Here is a 17,724-nt window from a genome sequence, read left to right on the forward strand (position 1 = left end):
AGGGGGTCTATGAGGTTGGTGAAAGGTTTAGAGGGAAAGCAGCTGAAGGCACTGGATCTGCTCAGCCTGGAGAAGAGGAGATGAAGGGAAGACCTCATGGCAGCTCAGTGCATCCTCACTGGTGAAGGAGGAGGAGAAGATGCTCTTCTCTCTGGTGACCAACGATAGGACCCCAAGGAATGGTAGGAAATGTGCTGGGAGATGTTTAGGTTGGGTATTAGGGAAAAGCTTTTCACCCAGAGGTTGGTGGAGCAGTGGCACAAGCTCCCCAGGGAAGCTGTGGTGGCACCAATCCTGCCTCCTGAGTCCAAGAAACCTTTGGATGATGCTCTCAGGCACATGGGGTGATCCTGGGGGTGCCCTAAACAGGGACAGGAGTTGGAGCTGATGATGCTGAAGGGTCCCATTTGTGATTCTCTGATTCTCTGCCCAAGCACATATCTGCTTGTGCAAAGTGTGATGCTGACTCTGGGTAAAACCATCCAGATTTTTCTTTCTCCAGGAGGGTAACATAGCACAGCACTGCTGGAAGTCCCTCCAGGCTTGATCAGAAAGGTGCCTGGAGAAAGGCAGCAAGTGAAAATAGCTGTGAATAATAAATAAGCAGTAAATGAGATGAGGCTGTGCTGTTCAACTCCATGGACCACAGGGAAATAGGGAGATGATGTTCCAGAAGGGTCACCACAAGCATGCCTTGAACTTCAGGCTGTAACTCATGTTGTCAGGAGCAGCAGCAAAGTCTGTGTTTGTGGAGGAATAAAAAAAGGAAACCTCTTTGCCTCCTCCTCTGGATATTACTGAACAGCTCTGCAATCTCTACAGGAGGTCACAAATGCCTTGGCCTCCCAAAATCCTTCTTCTAAAGAAGAATTAGCTCTTTACTCTATGAGAATTGGAAATATGACACAAATCCATCCTGCTCGTGCTTTTCAGAAGCCAGGACTTAAATCTGGAGCCTTCTAACAGAGGAATTTTTCACCTCCCAGTTTCCTTGCTCCTGCACTCTTGTGCAGTCAGGAAGATGGATTTGACTTGGAGGTTTTCCAAGCAGAGCATTCACCTGCCCAGCCAAGACATTCCCTTTGTTACACCAAGGGAGAAAACACCATAAAATAAGAGAAAAACATTGTAGGGAGCTTAGTTTTGCCCAGTGATGCTTTGTTTCTTGAGAGTCCTGGCTGATTCCTGCTGCTCCCTGGGGAATCCTGAGTGGGATGGCTCCAAGATCCAAGGGAAGAATCCTCAGGCTGAAGCAACAAGCTCCAGTCAGACCTAATTATTGTTCCACAACAGTTCCTTGTAGGGATGAGCTAGGGAAAGAATCATAAAATCCTAGAATGTCAGGTTGGGAGGGATAAGGATAAGGATTCAGTTCACTCTGGGATATTGTCACATGAGAAAAACATGAGGTGGCAACTCATCCCAGCCCCAGACAAGTGTTAGGAAGAGGTGGGAAGGATGGAAATCTCTCTCCACTGACCAAGAAAAGTCCTGCCTGGTTTTCTCAGACAGCTTTTGTCAAGTTATCCATCTCTCCCTGAAATCTTCCTTGCTTTGCATCTGTACCATGAAAGGTTTCTCTCCCCCAGCATTTCAGAACATTGCTGGGATGCTTGAAGGATAGGGAGGGACTTCTAACAGGTGTCTGTCAGAAGGGTAAAGGTTTAAAGCTGAAAGAGAATAGGTTTAGAGTAAATATTAGAAAGAAATTCTTCCCTGTGAGGGTGCTGAGGCACTGAAACAGGGTGCACGGGGAGGTTGTGGTTCCAAGGGGTGGAACCAGGCCATGAATCCAAACATGTCCTGGGCTGCATCCCCAGCAGCATCACCAGCACAGCCAGGGAGGGGATTGTCCCCCTCTTCTCCACTCTGGTGAGACCCTTCTGGAGTGCTGGATCCAGGTCTGGGGGCCCCAAAAGAAGGAGGACATGGAAGAAAGACATAGAGGAGGCTATGGGGATACTGGGAGGGCTGGAAAAGCTCTGCTCTGGAGCCAGGCTGAGAGTTGGGGTTGTGGAGAAGAGAAGGCTCCAGGGAGACCTTAGAGCAACCTTCCAATATATGAAAGGGGGTACAAAAAAGCTGGGGAAGGACATTTGACAAGGGTATGGAGTGATGGGATGAGGGGAAATGGTTTCATGCTGAAAAAGGGGAGATTAAAATTGGGCATCAGGAAGAAATTCTTTCCTGGGAGGGTGGGGAGCCCCTGGCCCAGGTTATCCAGAAAAGCTGTGGCTTCCCCATTCCTGGAAGTGTTGAAGATCAGGTTGGAAGGGGCTTGGAGCAACCTGGGCTGGTGGGAGGTGTCCCTGCCCATGGTAGGGGTCTGGAACTGGATGAGCTTTAAGGTCTTTTCCAAGCCAAACCCTTCTGTGACCATTAAACCATTTCCCTGTGTTTTCAGAACTGTTTTGATCTGGGGGTGCAACAATGAAGCCCAGTGCCTCACCCACAATGGATTTTCTGCTTTTCAGACTAGATCTCACCCAGGAGCTCTGATCCCTGTCACAACAGCTGAAATGCAGGAAACACATCAACAAACTGGCCAGAGATCAAAGAGCTGAATCACCCATGGCCAATGAAGGGAGGGGAAGATTAACCTCCTCCACATGGGCCATGTCAAAGTGATGACAGCCACACAGACACACAAGTTAAAGGCATGAGCAGGGAGAAGTGGCTCTAATTGGCTGTGTCTAATGCTTTTTAGCTGGTGAGGACCTCAAAAAAAATCTCCTTGGTTCAAGTGCATCCTAAAAGAGAGGGCTGGAGCATGGAGCTGTAGGAGGAATTCTCACTGCTTACCTCTGATGAAATCACTGCACAGTTGGGGGGCTGGGAATTGCTGATTTTCTCCCAGGTTTCATTTTTCAGCCCAATCTGCTACCTGGTTGTCTCTGTGGCTTTTGTGTAGCTGGAGAAATCCTTACCAAGGACTCCTGGTTTGCCTTCTTTCTTGTGTATGCTCCTTGGTCCTGGCTCGTGATGCCAGGCTTGTTAAAACCATGAAAAGAAATTGAAGATAGGGGCATTCTCATCAGTCTTTGGATATTTTAAATGTAGAAGCTTCAACCAGAACTATTTCTAGGGGAAGTGGTGGATTCTCCTACTCTGGAAAGTTTGAAGTCTCAGCTTGATGGGGTGCTGAGATATCTCATATAAAAAATAATATTATAAGGGGTGGACCAGATGATCCTTGAGGTCCCTTCCAACCTGACATTGCCACCACTAAGAAATGGTCATTTCCAGCCAAATCCAGCCTAGAACAGATGGTATCAACATGTTAAAACATCAAATCATAGAATTCTTGAGCAGTTTGGGTTGGAAGGGACCCTAAAGATCAACAACTACCAACCCCCCTGCCATGGGCAGGGACACCTCCTACCAGACCAGGATGCTCCAAGCTCCATCCAACCAGACCTTGAACACTTCCCATTCCCTGGGCAACCTGTTCCAGTGTCTCACCACCCTCACAAGAAAGAATTTCTTCCTCACAGGTCTCCATTTGGACTCTGCCCCACTGATCACCACTCTTTGGGCTCTATTGTGTAACCAGTTCTCAATCCATCTCAATGTCCATTACTCTATCCCACATCTCCTGAGCTTGCTCATGAGGATGTTATGAGAGACCCTGTCAAAAGCCTTGATAAAGTTAAGGTAGACACCATCCACTGCTCTCCATGCATCTACTTATTCAGTGACAACATCATAGAAGGCTAACAGATGAGTTAAGATTGATTTTCCCTTGGTAAATCCATGCTGACTTCTCCTGACAACCTCCTTCTCTTCCATATGCTTAGAGATGATCTCCAGACTGAGCTGCTCCATCATTTCTCCAGGTGGAGCAGAACTACAGCAATTAGCAATATTACAATAAAACACAATAACCTGGCTCCTGATGTATTTGTTTTTAAATGCATGATCATTTTAGGATGTTCTGGGCCGTGGCTGCACTGCTTATCAACCAAAACAGGGTAAGGGCAGGATGGTCTTAGTCCAGTAAATCAGTGAGAGCCCAGGAAATCAGAAAGAGCAGTGATGTGAATGCTGAATTTCTTTCTGAGTTGTTTGACTACATAATAATGTTGGTTTCATCTGCAGAAGTGCACTTCTGGACAGTCAATAGGCAATGTTTAAAATTTTAATGAGTGAGTAGATGGGTAGTTGGACCAGGTCCTAATAAACCCTCCATTTGCAGCAATGTAAAATAAACGTGGGCTCTCCTTGGCTTTGTTTGGAGAAAAAAAAGATAAAATAGGGTTTACCACAAGATGAGGAAATGTTTATCCACATCTGGACTTCATCTTTGCTTTCAAGGAAACTTCAGTATCTTCAGATTGCAGAGGAAGGAGGACATGGACCTGCTGGGGTGATCCAAAGGAAGAGGATGAAGATGATCAGAGGGCTTGAGAACCTCTCCTATGAAGACAGGTTGAAATAGTTGGGGTTTTTTTAGCCTCAAGAAGAGAAAGAGAGACCTTAGAGTACCTTCCAGTGCCTGAAGGGAGCCTAAAACAGAGCTGGAGGACTTTTTATGAGTGCATGGAGTCATAGAACGAAGGGAAAAGGTTTCAAACTGAAAGGTGGGGAGATTTAGATGAAATATGACAAGGAATTCTTTACTGCAGTTGTGGTGGGACACTGGCCCAGGTTGCTCAGAGAAGCTGAAAAGGAGATTATAGGAAAATGCAGAAGCAGGATGGATAAATCAAAATGCAGGAGCCCTTACTAACACCAAGGAATTGGAGATGATGCTCTGGAAGATTGAAGAAAGGGGGAAATTGATTCCACTCAACCCAAAATTCAATCCAGAACCATTAGAAAAGTCACAAAATCTTTCCAGTGAACATAATTTTGTAAAGTGGAGTTGAGAGAAGAAAGGTTGATGATAATCCATGGCAAGTCTTACACATCTGCTGCAATGCTGACCACAAAAACTGATTTGTCTCACTGTATAACAATACTGAAAGGGGGAACTGGAGCTGGGATAGTAAAATAAAATAAAATAAAATAAATAAAAATAATTTCTCATGGGATAAGTGCATTACAAATAACTTCACCGATCATTTTTAACATAACATTATTTTTATTCTACTTTAAAGGGTACAGAAAACAAGAGATTTTAGCCTCCTTGGATCAGATCACTGGCATGGGAAGTTTAGTATTTTGCCTCATATTTTGGACAGATGAGTGTGTCTTAATTTGTTTTATACAAAGCAGGAGATCTGGACAGGACAAAAAGCCAGCTCAAAAGTGAGAAGTGAAGAGGATCCACCAAATAACCAAATTTCAGCTCAGAACACTGGTCACTTCAGCTATTCTTCTGGCCAACACCTGAAGAAATAATGCTCTGAGGAAGTGTGGAAGGCTCTTAACACAAAGTTTTTGTTGCTTTAAGTATACTTCAGACAGCAGAAATTTCTTGATTCAAAACCAACCAGACCAGCACAGCAGAGAAACTCCATAGTTAGTTTTGTGAAAGTTGTTGAAGAGTTAATTTAAGAAAAAAAAATTGTCAGGATTTCCTGAGTTTTTCTTCTCTCTTGGTCGTGGCAAAGGGAAAGGTGCTAAAAATTTCCTGGGATATCTTGAGGGTTGTCCATGAGGCACTCAAACAGAAAACTGGGCTGTCAGGGGTTTATTCTCTTCTTCATTGGGTTCTTCATGAAATCACCACCTCAAAGTCTAGTCCAGAAGAGGACACAAAGGAAACTTGCCAGCATCCCAACTGGCCCACAGCTGACGCTCAAACTTGCTGCACTATCAGAGTTGCACAAATCACTGTAGCAGCAGGAGACAGGACGTGTCATCCCAATCCCATCCACATCTGATGGTTCACAGACATCAGAGCACATCCTGGTGACAGTGGAGACTCCTGTGAAGGGATAAACTGCAACAAGGAAAGAAACAGAAGGTTATGAACAGAAGGAGTGGAAGGGAAACCTCCTTGGCCCTACTGGGACATCAGCTGCCTTCACCACCAATGGTTTTGCTTCAGTTTATGGAATGGTTTGGCTTGGAAAGGACCTTAAAAATCATCCAGTTCCAAGCCCTCTGCATGGGCAGGGACCCACTAGAAGACGATGCTCAAGGCCCCATCCAACCTGGCCTTAAAAATTTCCAAGGAAAGGGACATCAAACACCTCTTCAGGTAACCTATTCCAGTGTCTTACTACACTCATGAAGAATATATTTTCCCAGTATTTAACCTAAATCTACCCTCTTTCAGTTTAAAACCATTACCCCTTGTCCTATCACTGCCTTCTGCCCAGCTTTCCTGTAGCCCCTTCATGTACTGGATGGTGCTCTAAGTTCTCCCTGGAGGAGATTTCTCTGTACCCTGCAGGAGATTTTTTCCAAAGCTTTATAAATTTAAGGGAGAAAAGGCTCTGCTCCTCACACTCTCTGTGAACCTCTTCCCATGTTCCACCACCCTCATTGTAAAAAATTCCTTCTGATATCCATCCTGAACCTTCCCTCTTTTAGTCACCCCTTATCCCATCACCACAGCTCCTCCTCTTCCTTCTAGGAAGCCTTTAAATATTGAAAAGCTGCAAGAATTTCTCTCCACACCTCTCATGCAGTGGTCTGGAGGGACAGAACTCTTTAGCTCCATGTCTAAGGTCAAGTCAAGGTAAATTTTTTTAAGCAGGCTCAGCACTGAACATGAAGCTTGAATTCCCTAAATATTAACTCACACAAGGCAACAGTAGGAGATTTCTCTGTACCCTGCAGGAGATTTCTTCCCAAGGCTTTATAAATTTAAGGGAGAAAAGGTTCTGCTCCTCACACTCTCTGTGAACCTCTTCCCATGTTCCACCCCCCTCAGTGTAAAAATTCCTTCTGATATCCATCCTGAATCTTCCCTCTTTTAGTCACCCCTTATCCCATCACCACAGCTCCTCCACTTCCTTCTGGACAGCCTCTAAATATTGAAAAGCTGCAAGAATTTCTCTCCAGACCTCTCTCATGCAATGGTCTGGAGGACCAGAACTCTTTAGCTCCATGTCTCAAGTCAAGGTAAATATTTTTAAGCAGTCTCAGCACTGAACATGAAGCTTGAATTCCCTAAATATCCACTCACATGAGGCAACAGCAGGAGATTTCTCTGTGCCCTGCAGGAGATTTTTTCCAAGGCTTTATAAATTTAAGGGAGAAAAGGTTCTGCTCCTCACACTCTCTGTGAACCTCTTCCCATGTTCCACCACCCTCATTGTAAAAATTCCTTCTGATACCTATCCTGAATCTTCCCTCTTTTAGTCACCCCTTATCCCATCACCACAGCTCCTCCTCTTCCTTCTAGGAAGCCTTTAAATATTGAAAAGCTGCAAGAAATTCTTTCCACACCTCTCATGCAATGGTCTGGAGGACCAGAACTCTTTAGCTCCTTGTCTCAAGCTCAAGTCAAGGTAAATTTTTTTAAGCAGGCTCAGCACTGAACATGAAGCTTGAATTCCCTAAATATCCACTCACACGAGGCAACAGCAGGAGATTTCTCTGTACCCTGCAGGAGATTTTATCCAAGGCTTTATAAATTTAAGGGAGAAAAGGTTCTGCTCTTCACACTCTCTGTGAACTTCTTCCCATGTTCCACCACCCTCATTGTAAAAAAATCTTCCTGATATTTATCCTGAATCTTCCCTCTTTTGGTCACCCCTTATCCCATCACCACAGCTCCTCCTCTTCCTTCTAGGAAGCCTTTGAATATTGAAAAGCTTCAAGAATTTCTCTCCACACCTCTCATGCAATGGTCTGGAGGACCAGAACTCTTTAGCTCCATGTCTCAAGTCAAGGTAAATATTTTTAAGCAGTCTCAGCACTGAAAATGAAACTTGAGTTCCCTAAATATCCACTCACATGAGGCAACAGCAGGAGACTTATCTGTGCCCTGCAGGAGATTTTTTTCCAAGGCTTTATAAATTTAAGAGAGAAAAGGTTCTGCTCTTCACACTCTCTGTGAACTTCTTCCCATGTTCCACCACCTTCAGTGTAAAAATTCCTTCTAATATCCATCCTGAATCTTCCCTCTTTTGGTCACCCCTTATCCCATCACCACAGCTCCTCCTCTTCCTTCTACGCAGCCTCTAAATATTGAAAAGCTGCAAGAATTTCTCTCCTCACCTCTCATGCAATGCTCTGGAGGATCAGAACTCTTTAGCTCCATGTCTCAAGTCAAGGTAAACTTTTTTAATCAGGCTCAGCACTGAACATGAACTGAACTAGAATTCCCTAAATATTCACTTACATGAGGCAACAGCAGGAGACTTATCTGTGCCCTGCAGGAGATTTTTTTCCAAGGTTTTATAAATTTAAGGGAGAAAAGGTTCTGCTCTTCACACTCTCTGTGAACTTCTTCCCATGTTCCACCACCCTCATTGTAAAAAAAATCTTCCTGATATTTATCCTGAATCTTCCCTCTTTTAGTCACCCCTTATCCCATCACCACAGCTCCTCCTCTTCCTTCTAGGAAGCCTTTGAATATTGAAAAGCTGCAAGAATTTCTCTCCACACCTCTCATGCAATGCTCTGGAGGACCAGAACTCTTTAGCTCCATGTCTCAAGCTCAAGTCAAGGTAAATTTTTTTAAGCAGGCTCAGCACTGAACATGAAGCTTGAATTCCCTAAATATCCACTGACACGAGGCAGGAGACTGCTCTATGCCTTGCAGGAGATTTTTTCCAAGGCTTTATAAATTTAAGGGAGAAAAGGTTCTGCTCCTCACACTCTCTGTGAACCTCTTCCCATATTCCACCACCCTCAGTGTAAAAATTCCTTCTAATATCCATCCTGAATCTTCCCTCTTTTAGTCACCCCTTATCCCATCACCACAACTCCTCCTCTTCCTTCTAGGAAGCCTTTAAATATTGAAAAGTTGCAAGAATTTCTCTCCACACCTCTCATGCAATGGTCTGGAGGACCAGAACTCTTTAGCTCCATGTCTAAGATCTTCCTGATATTTATCCTGAATCTTCCCTCTTTTGGTCACCCCTTATCCCATCACCTCAGCTCCTCCTCTTCCTTCTAAGCAGCCTCTAAATATTGAAAAGCTGCAAGAATTTCTCTCCACACCTCTCATGCAATGGTCTGGAGGACCAGAACTCCTTAGCTCCATGTCTCAAGTCAAGGTAAATTTCTTTAAGCAGGCTCAGCACTGAATATGAAGCTTGAATTCCCTAAATATTCACTCACACAAGGCAGGAGACTTCTCTGTGCCCTGCAGGAGATTTTTTCCCAAGGCTTTATAAATTTAAGGGAGAAAAGGTTCTGCTCCTCACACTCTCTGTGAACCTCTTCCCATATTCCACCACCCTCAGTGTAAAAATTCCTTCTGATATCCATCCTGAATCTTCCCTCTTTTAGTCACCCTTTATCCCATCACCACAGCTCCTCCTCTTCCTTTTAGTAAGCCTTTAAATATTGAAAAGCTGCAAGAATTTCTCTCCACACCTCTCATGCAATGGTCTGGAGGACCAGAACTCTTTAGCTCCATGTCTCAAGTCAAGGTAAATATTTTTAAGCAGGCTCAGCACTGAATATGAAGCTTGAATTCCCTAAATATTCACTCACACAAGGCAGGAGACTTCTCTGTGCCCTGCAGGAGATTTTTTCCAAGGCTTTATAAATTTAAGGGAGAAAAGGTTCTGCTCCTCCCACCAGCAATCTGCACTCTAGAAACACTGGTATAACAGAGATAATGAAACCATTTCCCTTACCATCCTCCACGGAATACATCGTGCTCTTGCACATGGTTTCATTCTGTGTGCAGTTCCGGATGCTCTGGCACTTCTCAACAGGAGTGGGTTCACTGCAGGTGTAACATTGCAAGGTTTGCACTGCAAGGAGGAAAAACATCATGTTGGCCACGGTTTGGAGCCCCAGATTCTCTCCTCCAGCTAGCTCTGGAGAGGGGGGGCTTTCCAAAATACTAATATTGAGAACAGGAGTGGAATATTACGGATGTTTTTACCAATAAGAATGGGAAATCCAGCAGTCTGGTTGGCAAAGAAAAGCTTCAGATGTGGTTTTAGAGCCCTTCTAACAAGCTAATAAGCCATACAGAATATCCCATGATACAGGGAAGTCCTCTAAACACCAACTTTCTGAATGGTTTGGGCACACAGGGTGCTTCTGTCCTTCGTTTGTTGTTGAGGTTTTGCTAAGTTGGCTTTCTTTGCAGATAGGTCTTAGGGAGTCCACTAACTAATTTAAGGATAATCTTATTTAATTCATGGGTCTGCACCCTAAAACGTGCAGTAAATGTGAAAGAAAAGAAAGAAAGAAAGGAAAAGGAAGGAAAGAAAAGAAAGAAAAAGAAAAGAAAGAGAAAGAAGAGAAAGAAAAGAAAGAGAAAGAAGAGAAAGAGAAAGAGAAAGAAGAGAAAGAAAAAGAGAAAGAAGAGAAAGAAAAAAGAGAAAGAAGAGAAAGAGAAAGAAGAGAAAGAAAAGAAGAGAAAGAAAAGAAAAGAGAAAGAAGAGAAAGGAAAAGAAAAAGAAGAAGAAGAAGAAGAAGAAGAAGAAGAAGAAGAAGAAAGAAGAAGAAGAAAAAAGTAAAAAAAAGAAGACAAAGAAAAAAAAGAAGACAAAGAAAAAGAAAAAGGAAAAGAAAAAGGAAAGGAAAAGAAAAAGAAAAAGAAAAAGAAAAAGAAAAAGGAAAAGAAAAGGAAAAGGAAAAGAAAAAGAAAAGAAAAAAGAAAAAGAAAAAGAAAAAGAAAAAGAAAAAGAAAAAGAAAAAGAAAAAGAAAAAGAAAAGAAAAAGAAAAAAGAAAAAGAAAAAGAAAAAGAAAAAGAAAAAGAAAAAGAAAAAGAAAAAAGAAAAAGAAAAAGAAAAGAAAAAGAAAAAAGAAAAGAAAAAGAAAAAGAAAAAGAAGAAGAAAAGAAGAAGAAAAATAAAAAGAAAAAAGAAGAAAAAGAAAAAGAAAAAGAAAAAGAAAAAGAAAAGAAAAGAAAAAGAAAAAGAAGAAGAAAAAGAAAAAGAAAAAGAAAAAAAAAAGAAAAAGAAAAAGAAAAAGAAAAAGAAAAAGAAAAAGAAAAAGAAAAAGAAAAAGAAAAGAAAAAGAAAAAGAAAAAGAAAAAGAAAAAGAAAAAGAAAAAGAAAAAGAAAAAGAAAAAAAGAAAAAGAAAAAGAAAAAGGAAAAGTGAAGAGTCTGGATCCATTCTCTTGCATCCTTCCTTCAGACTTTTGTAGACATTTTTATAGACATTAATATCTCCCCCTTTGCTCTTCTGAGACCCCACCTGGAGTTCTGGGTCCAGTTCTGGAGTCCCCAGCATCAGAAGGACACAGAGCTCCTGGGGCATGTCCAGAGGAGCCACTCAAATGCTCAGAGGGTTGGAGCAGCTCCCTGGGAAGCCAGGCTGAGGGATTGGGGTTGTTCAGCCTGGAGAAGAGGAGGCTCCAAGGTGACCTTAGAGCAACCTCCCAATATCTGAAGGGGCTACAAGAAAGCTGGGGGAGGGCTTTGGAAATGGGGGGGGTAGACAAGGGGAAATAGGTTAAAACTTGAAGAGGGGAGATTTAGGTTGGACATGAGGAAGAAATTCTTTAATTTGAGGGTGGTGAGACCCTGGAAGAGGTTGTCCAAGGAGGTTGTGGCTGCCCCATCCCTGGAAGTGTCTCAGGTCAGGTTGGATGGGGCTTGGAGCAACCTGGGCTGGTGGGAGGTGTCCCTGCCCATTCCAGAACCTGGATCAAGATGATCTTTAAGTTTGAGATTGGCTATTAAGAAAAAATTCTTTCCTGTGAGGGTGGTGAGACCCTGGCACAGGTTGCCCAAGGAAGTTGTGTCTTCCCCATCCCTGGAAGTGTTCAAGTCCAGGTTGGATGGAGCTTGGAGCAACCTGGGCTGGTGGGAGGTGTCCCTGCCCATATCAGGGGGGTTGGAACTGGATGAGCTTTAAGTTTCCTTCCAGCTCAAACCATTCCATGATTCCAAGAAACCCCCGAGCCTTCTCTTCATGGTGAAAAGCCCCAGTTTTCTCAGAGAAGAGATTTTTTTTTGTATTAGCTGCTTTCAGGCTGGATGATCCCCAGCATCAGGATGGGTTTGCTCTTCTCTAGGGGCAGGACTTGGCACTTCCCTTCTCCAATCCCATGAGGTTTCTCTTAGTCCCTTTCTCCAAGCTGTCAAGATGCTTCAGGATGCCATTCTGACCCTCTGCTGGCTCAGTCACTTCTCTTATTTTTGTTTTATCTTCAAATGTGCAGAGGGTGAGCCCTGCCCTGTTCAGCACACCCAACAAGAGGTGTCATAACAGCAGGCAAACAAGTTATGAAAAAAAAAAATAAAAATACAACTTCACCCTAAGCAATAAGCCAGAAAAAGCCCTTTTATTAACAGGCAGAGTAATTGCTTTAATCCAAAGCAAACTTCTCTGTTTTGTCCATTGTTGGGCTGCTGGTTTATTTGCATTCATTCTACACCTGACAGCTATCAAACAGATCTTTAGGGATGAAGCTTCCTCGTTATTCTCAGGTTTCATGATACACATCACTGGGCAAGTCAAAGCCACAGCAGTTGTGTTCCTCATGGGAAAAAAAGGAAGCAAAAAACCACAAAAAATCCACCAAAAAACAAGAAAAGAAAGAAAAAAAAAGAAAAAAAAAACCACAAATCAAACCATTTTTATCAGCCCACTAACAATAAAAAGCAAAAACCAAACAGAACACATAAAAATCCAATGTGAAACACGCCAAAAAAAAATAAAGAAGAAAAAAGAAAACCAACAAAGTTTAAAAAAAAAACAAACAACAAAATCTAAGCACCAAGAGATATCAAATTAAGGGAGTCTCTAATGTGCACACCCAGTATTGTCCTGGGCCTGACTCAGACTAACAGGTTCAAATACAAATAAATACGTCAATCAATAGCTAGAGATATGACAGTATCTCATTTTTTGGTTGTTTCTTTGGGGGGTTGGGGCATTTTTTTGTTTGTTTTTTATTTTGGGGGGGGTTTTTTTGTTGATTTTGGGGGTTTTTTTGAGATAGAGCCCAAAATTTGGAATAAATGAATCTGCATTTTGCAAACGAGGCAGCTTTTCAGCAGCCAGAGGCAGCTGGGATCTTGCAGAGAAGGGAGGAAACACCAGGCCTGGGAGACTTGAAAAGTTGTGGTCTAAAAGCCTTTTTTTAACCATTTTGGAATATCCACCTGGCTTCTTCCTGAAGGGGGAGATTTGGGGGAAGAGAAAAAAAATGCAGTGGTCCCTTTCTGTTTTAAGAGCCCATGAACTTAGACAAGGAGATGGGTGGTAGCTTAAAAAGTAACTTAATAATAATAATATGCTAAAATATGCTAATAAAAAGGGTTAGAGACGTATTAGGGTCTTAGTTAGAAAAGGAAATCACAGAATCATCATGGAATGGTTTGGGTTGGAAGGAAACTTAAAGCTCATCCAGTTCCAACCCCCCTGATATGGGCAGGGACACCTCCCACCAGCCCAGGTTGTTCCAAGCTCCATCCAACCTGGACTTGAACCCTTCCAGGGATGGGACAGCCACAACTTGGAGAAAGGCACCGAAAGGAACCTCATGGGATTGGAGAAGGGAAGTGCGAAGTCCTGCCCCTAGAGAAGAGCAAACCCATCCTGATGATGGGGATCATCCAGCCAGAAAGCAGCTAATAAAAAAAGAATCCCTTTTCTGAGAAAACTGGGTCTGTTCAACATGAAGAAAAGGCTCAGGGGTTTCTTGGAATCATGGAATGATTTGGGTTGGACGGGACTTTAAAGACCATCCAGTTCCAACCCCCCTGCATGGGCAGGGACACCTCCCACCAGCCCAGGATGCTCCAAGCCCCATCCAACCTGACCTGAGACACTTCCAGGGATGGGGCAGCCACAACTTACTTGGCAAACCTGTGCCAGGGTCTCACCACCCTCAAATTAAAGAATTTCTTCCTCACGTTCAACCTCAATCTCCCCTCTTCAAGTTTTAACCCATTTCCCTTGTCCTCTCCCTACACCCCCATTTCCAAAGCCCTCCCCCAGCTTTCTTGTAGCCCCTTCAGATACTGGGAGGTTGCTCTAAGGTCACCTGGGAGCCTCCTCTTCTCCAGGCTGAACAACCCCAATCCCTCAGCCTGGCTTCCCAGGGAGCTGCTCCAACCCTCTGAGCATTTCAGTGGCTCCTCTGGACATGTCCCAGGAGCTCTGTGTCCTTCTGATGTTGGGGACTCCAGAACTGGACCCAGAACTCCAGGTGGGGTCTCAGAAGAGCAAAGGGGGAGAATCCCCTCTCTTTCCCACCTCTCTGTGCTTCTCTTGATGCAGCCCAGGACCCTGTTGGCTTTCTGGGCTGATAAATATAAAATGCTAAAATGCTTCAATGCAGCAATAGCACATTCATTCTTTTTAGAAAGCAGCAGAGGCTAAAAAAGAAGAAAAACTTGGAATTTCTTAGGAGATATTTGAGTAGCTTCCCTTGGATTTTGGCAGCCCTCCCACGCTGACTGTCTTCCAATAAATGCCAATGTTGGAGAGATTCCACTCATTGCCAGGACAAAATCTAAAGGAATTGCAGACACATCATGGTTTTATCCCAGCTTTGCAGAAGAGGAGTGTGCAGAAGAAATCTGCCACTTTTTCCCTGCCAAATCAAAGCATCCATCCTGCCTCTACCCACCTGGATGGGCCAGGGAAGTGGAAAAGGACAAGAAAGAAGAAATGTGGCAGCACTGGGTAACTCACAACAGGGCTTTCTGCTTCCCAGGACCCCAAATTTTGACAAAATGTCATTAAGCAGGATGGGAAAACCAAAAATCCCACTCTTGCTTTCCTGCTCCATTCTGCCTTTCAGATTCTTGTCCATCCCTTATGGACCATGGAGTCTCAATCAACCCATCCTCAGTTAATGATGGTCCCTCTGAACTGTTGTCTCTCTTGGCAAGGAGATGGGAATCCTGAACAAGCTATAATGATGAAAGGAAATATTTCCTGGTCTGGAGATCACTGATAACTCTTCTCTACTGTAGTGGGCACAGAAAAAATCTTGACAAAGCAGAAGCACCCCAAGGCTTTGGACTATCAGTGACCAGAGCCAGGACATTTGGGGATTACACAAAACATCACAACTGCTCCAGGTCTTGGTCTGCCTCTCCAAACAGCAGCTGTTTTCTGCCCCCAAAAAATGTTCCAAACCCACAGAATCACAGAATGCTGTCCTTATTTTAATCATAGAATCATAGAAACATAGAATCATAGAATTGGCTGGGTTGGAAGGGACCTCAGAGATCATCAAGTCCAACCCTTGAACCACTGTTGCGGTTGCTAGACCATGGCACTGAGTGCCACATCCAGTCTCTTTTTAAATATCTCCAGACACGGAGAATCCACTACTTCCCTGGGCAGCCCATTCCAATGTCTGATCACTCTCTCCGTAAAGAAATTCTTTCTAATATCTAACCTAAATTTCCCCTCACACAACTTAAGACCCTGCCCTCTTGTCTTGCTGAGAGTCACCTGGCAAAAGAGAACAACATCCACCCGGTTACAACCTCCTTTCAGGTAGTTGTAGATAGCGATGAGGTCTCCCCTGAGCCTCCTCTTCTCCAGCCTGAACAGCCCCAGCTCTCTCAGCCTCTCCTCATAGGGTCTGTGCTCAAGTCCCTTCACCAGCCTGGTTGCCCTCCTTTGGACCTGCTCCAGGACCGCGATATCCTTCCTGAGCTGAGGGGCCCAGAACTGGACACAGGACTCAAGCTGTGGCCTCACCAGTGCCGAGTACAGGGGCAGAATCACTTCCTTGGACCTGCTGGCCACGCTGTTCCTGATCCAGGCCAGGATGTCATTGGCTTTCTTGGCCACCTGGGCACACTGCTGGCTCATGTTCAGCTTCCTGTCAATCCAGACTCCCAGGTCCCTTTTTGTCCTAGTTCCAACTCTCCCTTTTTATGTCTTCTTGATCAACCTCACTCTTCTCTTCTTTGGCTGTGGTTTTCCTTCTTGTTCATTCTTTCTTTCTCTCTCTTTCTGCCAGGTTTTAAAGGACCTCAAGGTTCATCTGCTCCAACCTTTCTAATAGTATTGTTTATATGAGATGTCTCAGCACCCCATTGAGCTGAGATTTAAAACTTTCCAAAATGGGGGAATCCACCACTTCCCCTAGGAGACCATTCCAATGTCTGACTGTCCTCAGAGGGAAAAATTTTCCTCATGTGTTCAACCAGGATCTCCCCAGGAGCAACTTGTGCCCATTGCCCCTTGTCCGTGGCATTCCTTGTAAACTGGGAGTCTCTGTCTTCTTTGTAGCCCCCTTTAAGTCCTGAAACATCCTAATAAGCTCTCCCCTAAGCCTTCTCTTCTCAAGGCTGAACAAACCCAGTTTTCTCAACCTCAGCCCCTTTCTTTCTCCACCCACTTGTCCCTTCCCTGCAGAAGCTGCTCTGAAGACCCAAAAATGGAGGAAGGAAAATGCCCTTCCATAAGAAGGAAACAAATAGAAAAGAAAAATTCCAAACAGTTCCATGACCCAGTCAGACACAAGTTAAACCAGACCTTACCCTGGATCTGGAAGACTTGTGGAGAGCATGGAAATACTCCAATGAACAATCACAGCTCCTCCATAGGGCTTATCCTGGTCATCCAGGCTAACACCAATTCTTAGCTTGGAATCATTGGTATAAACTACATTTTGGTGCAAATTATTCTGGTGACAGCATCAAGGGATGGGGATCCTCTGCTTGGTGCCCACCATGCAGTTGTTTTCCACCAGGAGAGGTGAAGGCATCACCCTCATGTGTCTCTGCCAGCAAGGAGGAGATTCTCTACTATTTAGAAAACTAAAACCCCCTTCCCAAACCCCCTTCCATGCTTGGCTTTGTGGAGCTGGTGATGGAGAAGTGATGGATGAAGAGATGGATGGAGAAGTACCCCTGAATCCCACTGATGGGAACAGATCTGCATGGCATCCCTGACCAGCCTGGGATTCATGGAGCTTGTTCCCTACATCCCCATCCATCCCAGAGAGGTCCCCCCCAAAATTAAGCTGCTCTTGGCTGCACACCTGGGAAGGGAAGGGAAGGGAAGGGAAGGGAAGGGAAGGGAAGGGAAGGGAGGAAGGGAAGGGAAGGGAAGGGAAGGGAAGGGAAGGGAAGGGAAGGGAAGGGAAGGGAAGGGAAGGGAAGGGAAGGGAAGGGAAGGGAAGGAAGGGAAAGGAAAGGAAAGGAAAGGAAAGGAAAGGAAAGGAAAGGAAAGGAAAGGAAAGGAAAGGAAAGGAAAGGAAAGGAAAGGAAAGGAAAGGAAAGGAAAGGAAAGGAAAGGAAAGGAAAGGAAAGGAAAGGAAAGGAAAGGAAAGGAAAGGAAAAGGGACAGGAGAAAGAGAGAGAAAGAAAGAATGAACAAGAAGGAAAACCACAGCCAAAGAAGAAAAGAGTGAGATTGATCAAGAAGACATAAAAAGGGAGAGTTGGAACTAGGATTAAAATAAGGCAGCATTTAGTCACACTTAGTGACACTTCCAACACATCCTGAACATCCTGACCTAACAATCCCATGATGGTCTTAAACATCTGACGGGCTGGAAATCTTCCAAAGAGAGATTCTTGGGGGGCTGCAGATTGCTCGAAGTGGGAGGCCTGGACTTCAGAGGCAACAGATCCATCATGCTGCATTTTCTGCAGGATAGTCGGCGAAATCAGAGCAGGAACTTACCAAATTCCATGCATGCAATGGCAGCCACCAGAAGAGCCAGAATCACCTTCATCTTGCACTGATCACTGAGCTCCCACCA

General features: G+C 44.2%; 1 protein-coding gene across 1 annotated transcript in view; it reads right to left on the reverse strand.

Moving 5' to 3' along the window:
- Positions 1-5,675: 5,675 nt before the first annotated feature.
- Positions 5,676-17,724, reverse strand: part of LOC115597932 (ly6/PLAUR domain-containing protein 2-like) — a 12,077-nt gene continuing 28 nt past the window's right edge. Inside the window, exons 1-3 of the mRNA XM_030446059.1 lie at positions 17,646-17,724; positions 9,711-9,830; positions 5,676-5,887 (exon numbers count right to left, since the gene is read on the reverse strand). The exon at positions 17,646-17,724 is cut by the window's right edge and continues 28 nt beyond it. Of these exons, the coding sequence (XP_030301919.1) occupies positions 5,676-5,887; positions 9,711-9,830; positions 17,646-17,697 (384 nt within the window). The 5' untranslated portion in view covers positions 17,698-17,724. The remainder of the gene's footprint in view (positions 5,888-9,710; positions 9,831-17,645) is intronic.

The sequence above is a fragment of the Calypte anna genome, chromosome 2 (genome assembly GCF_003957555.1).
Source record: "Calypte anna isolate BGI_N300 chromosome 2, bCalAnn1_v1.p, whole genome shotgun sequence".
Lineage (NCBI taxonomy): Eukaryota > Metazoa > Chordata > Aves > Apodiformes > Trochilidae > Calypte > Calypte anna.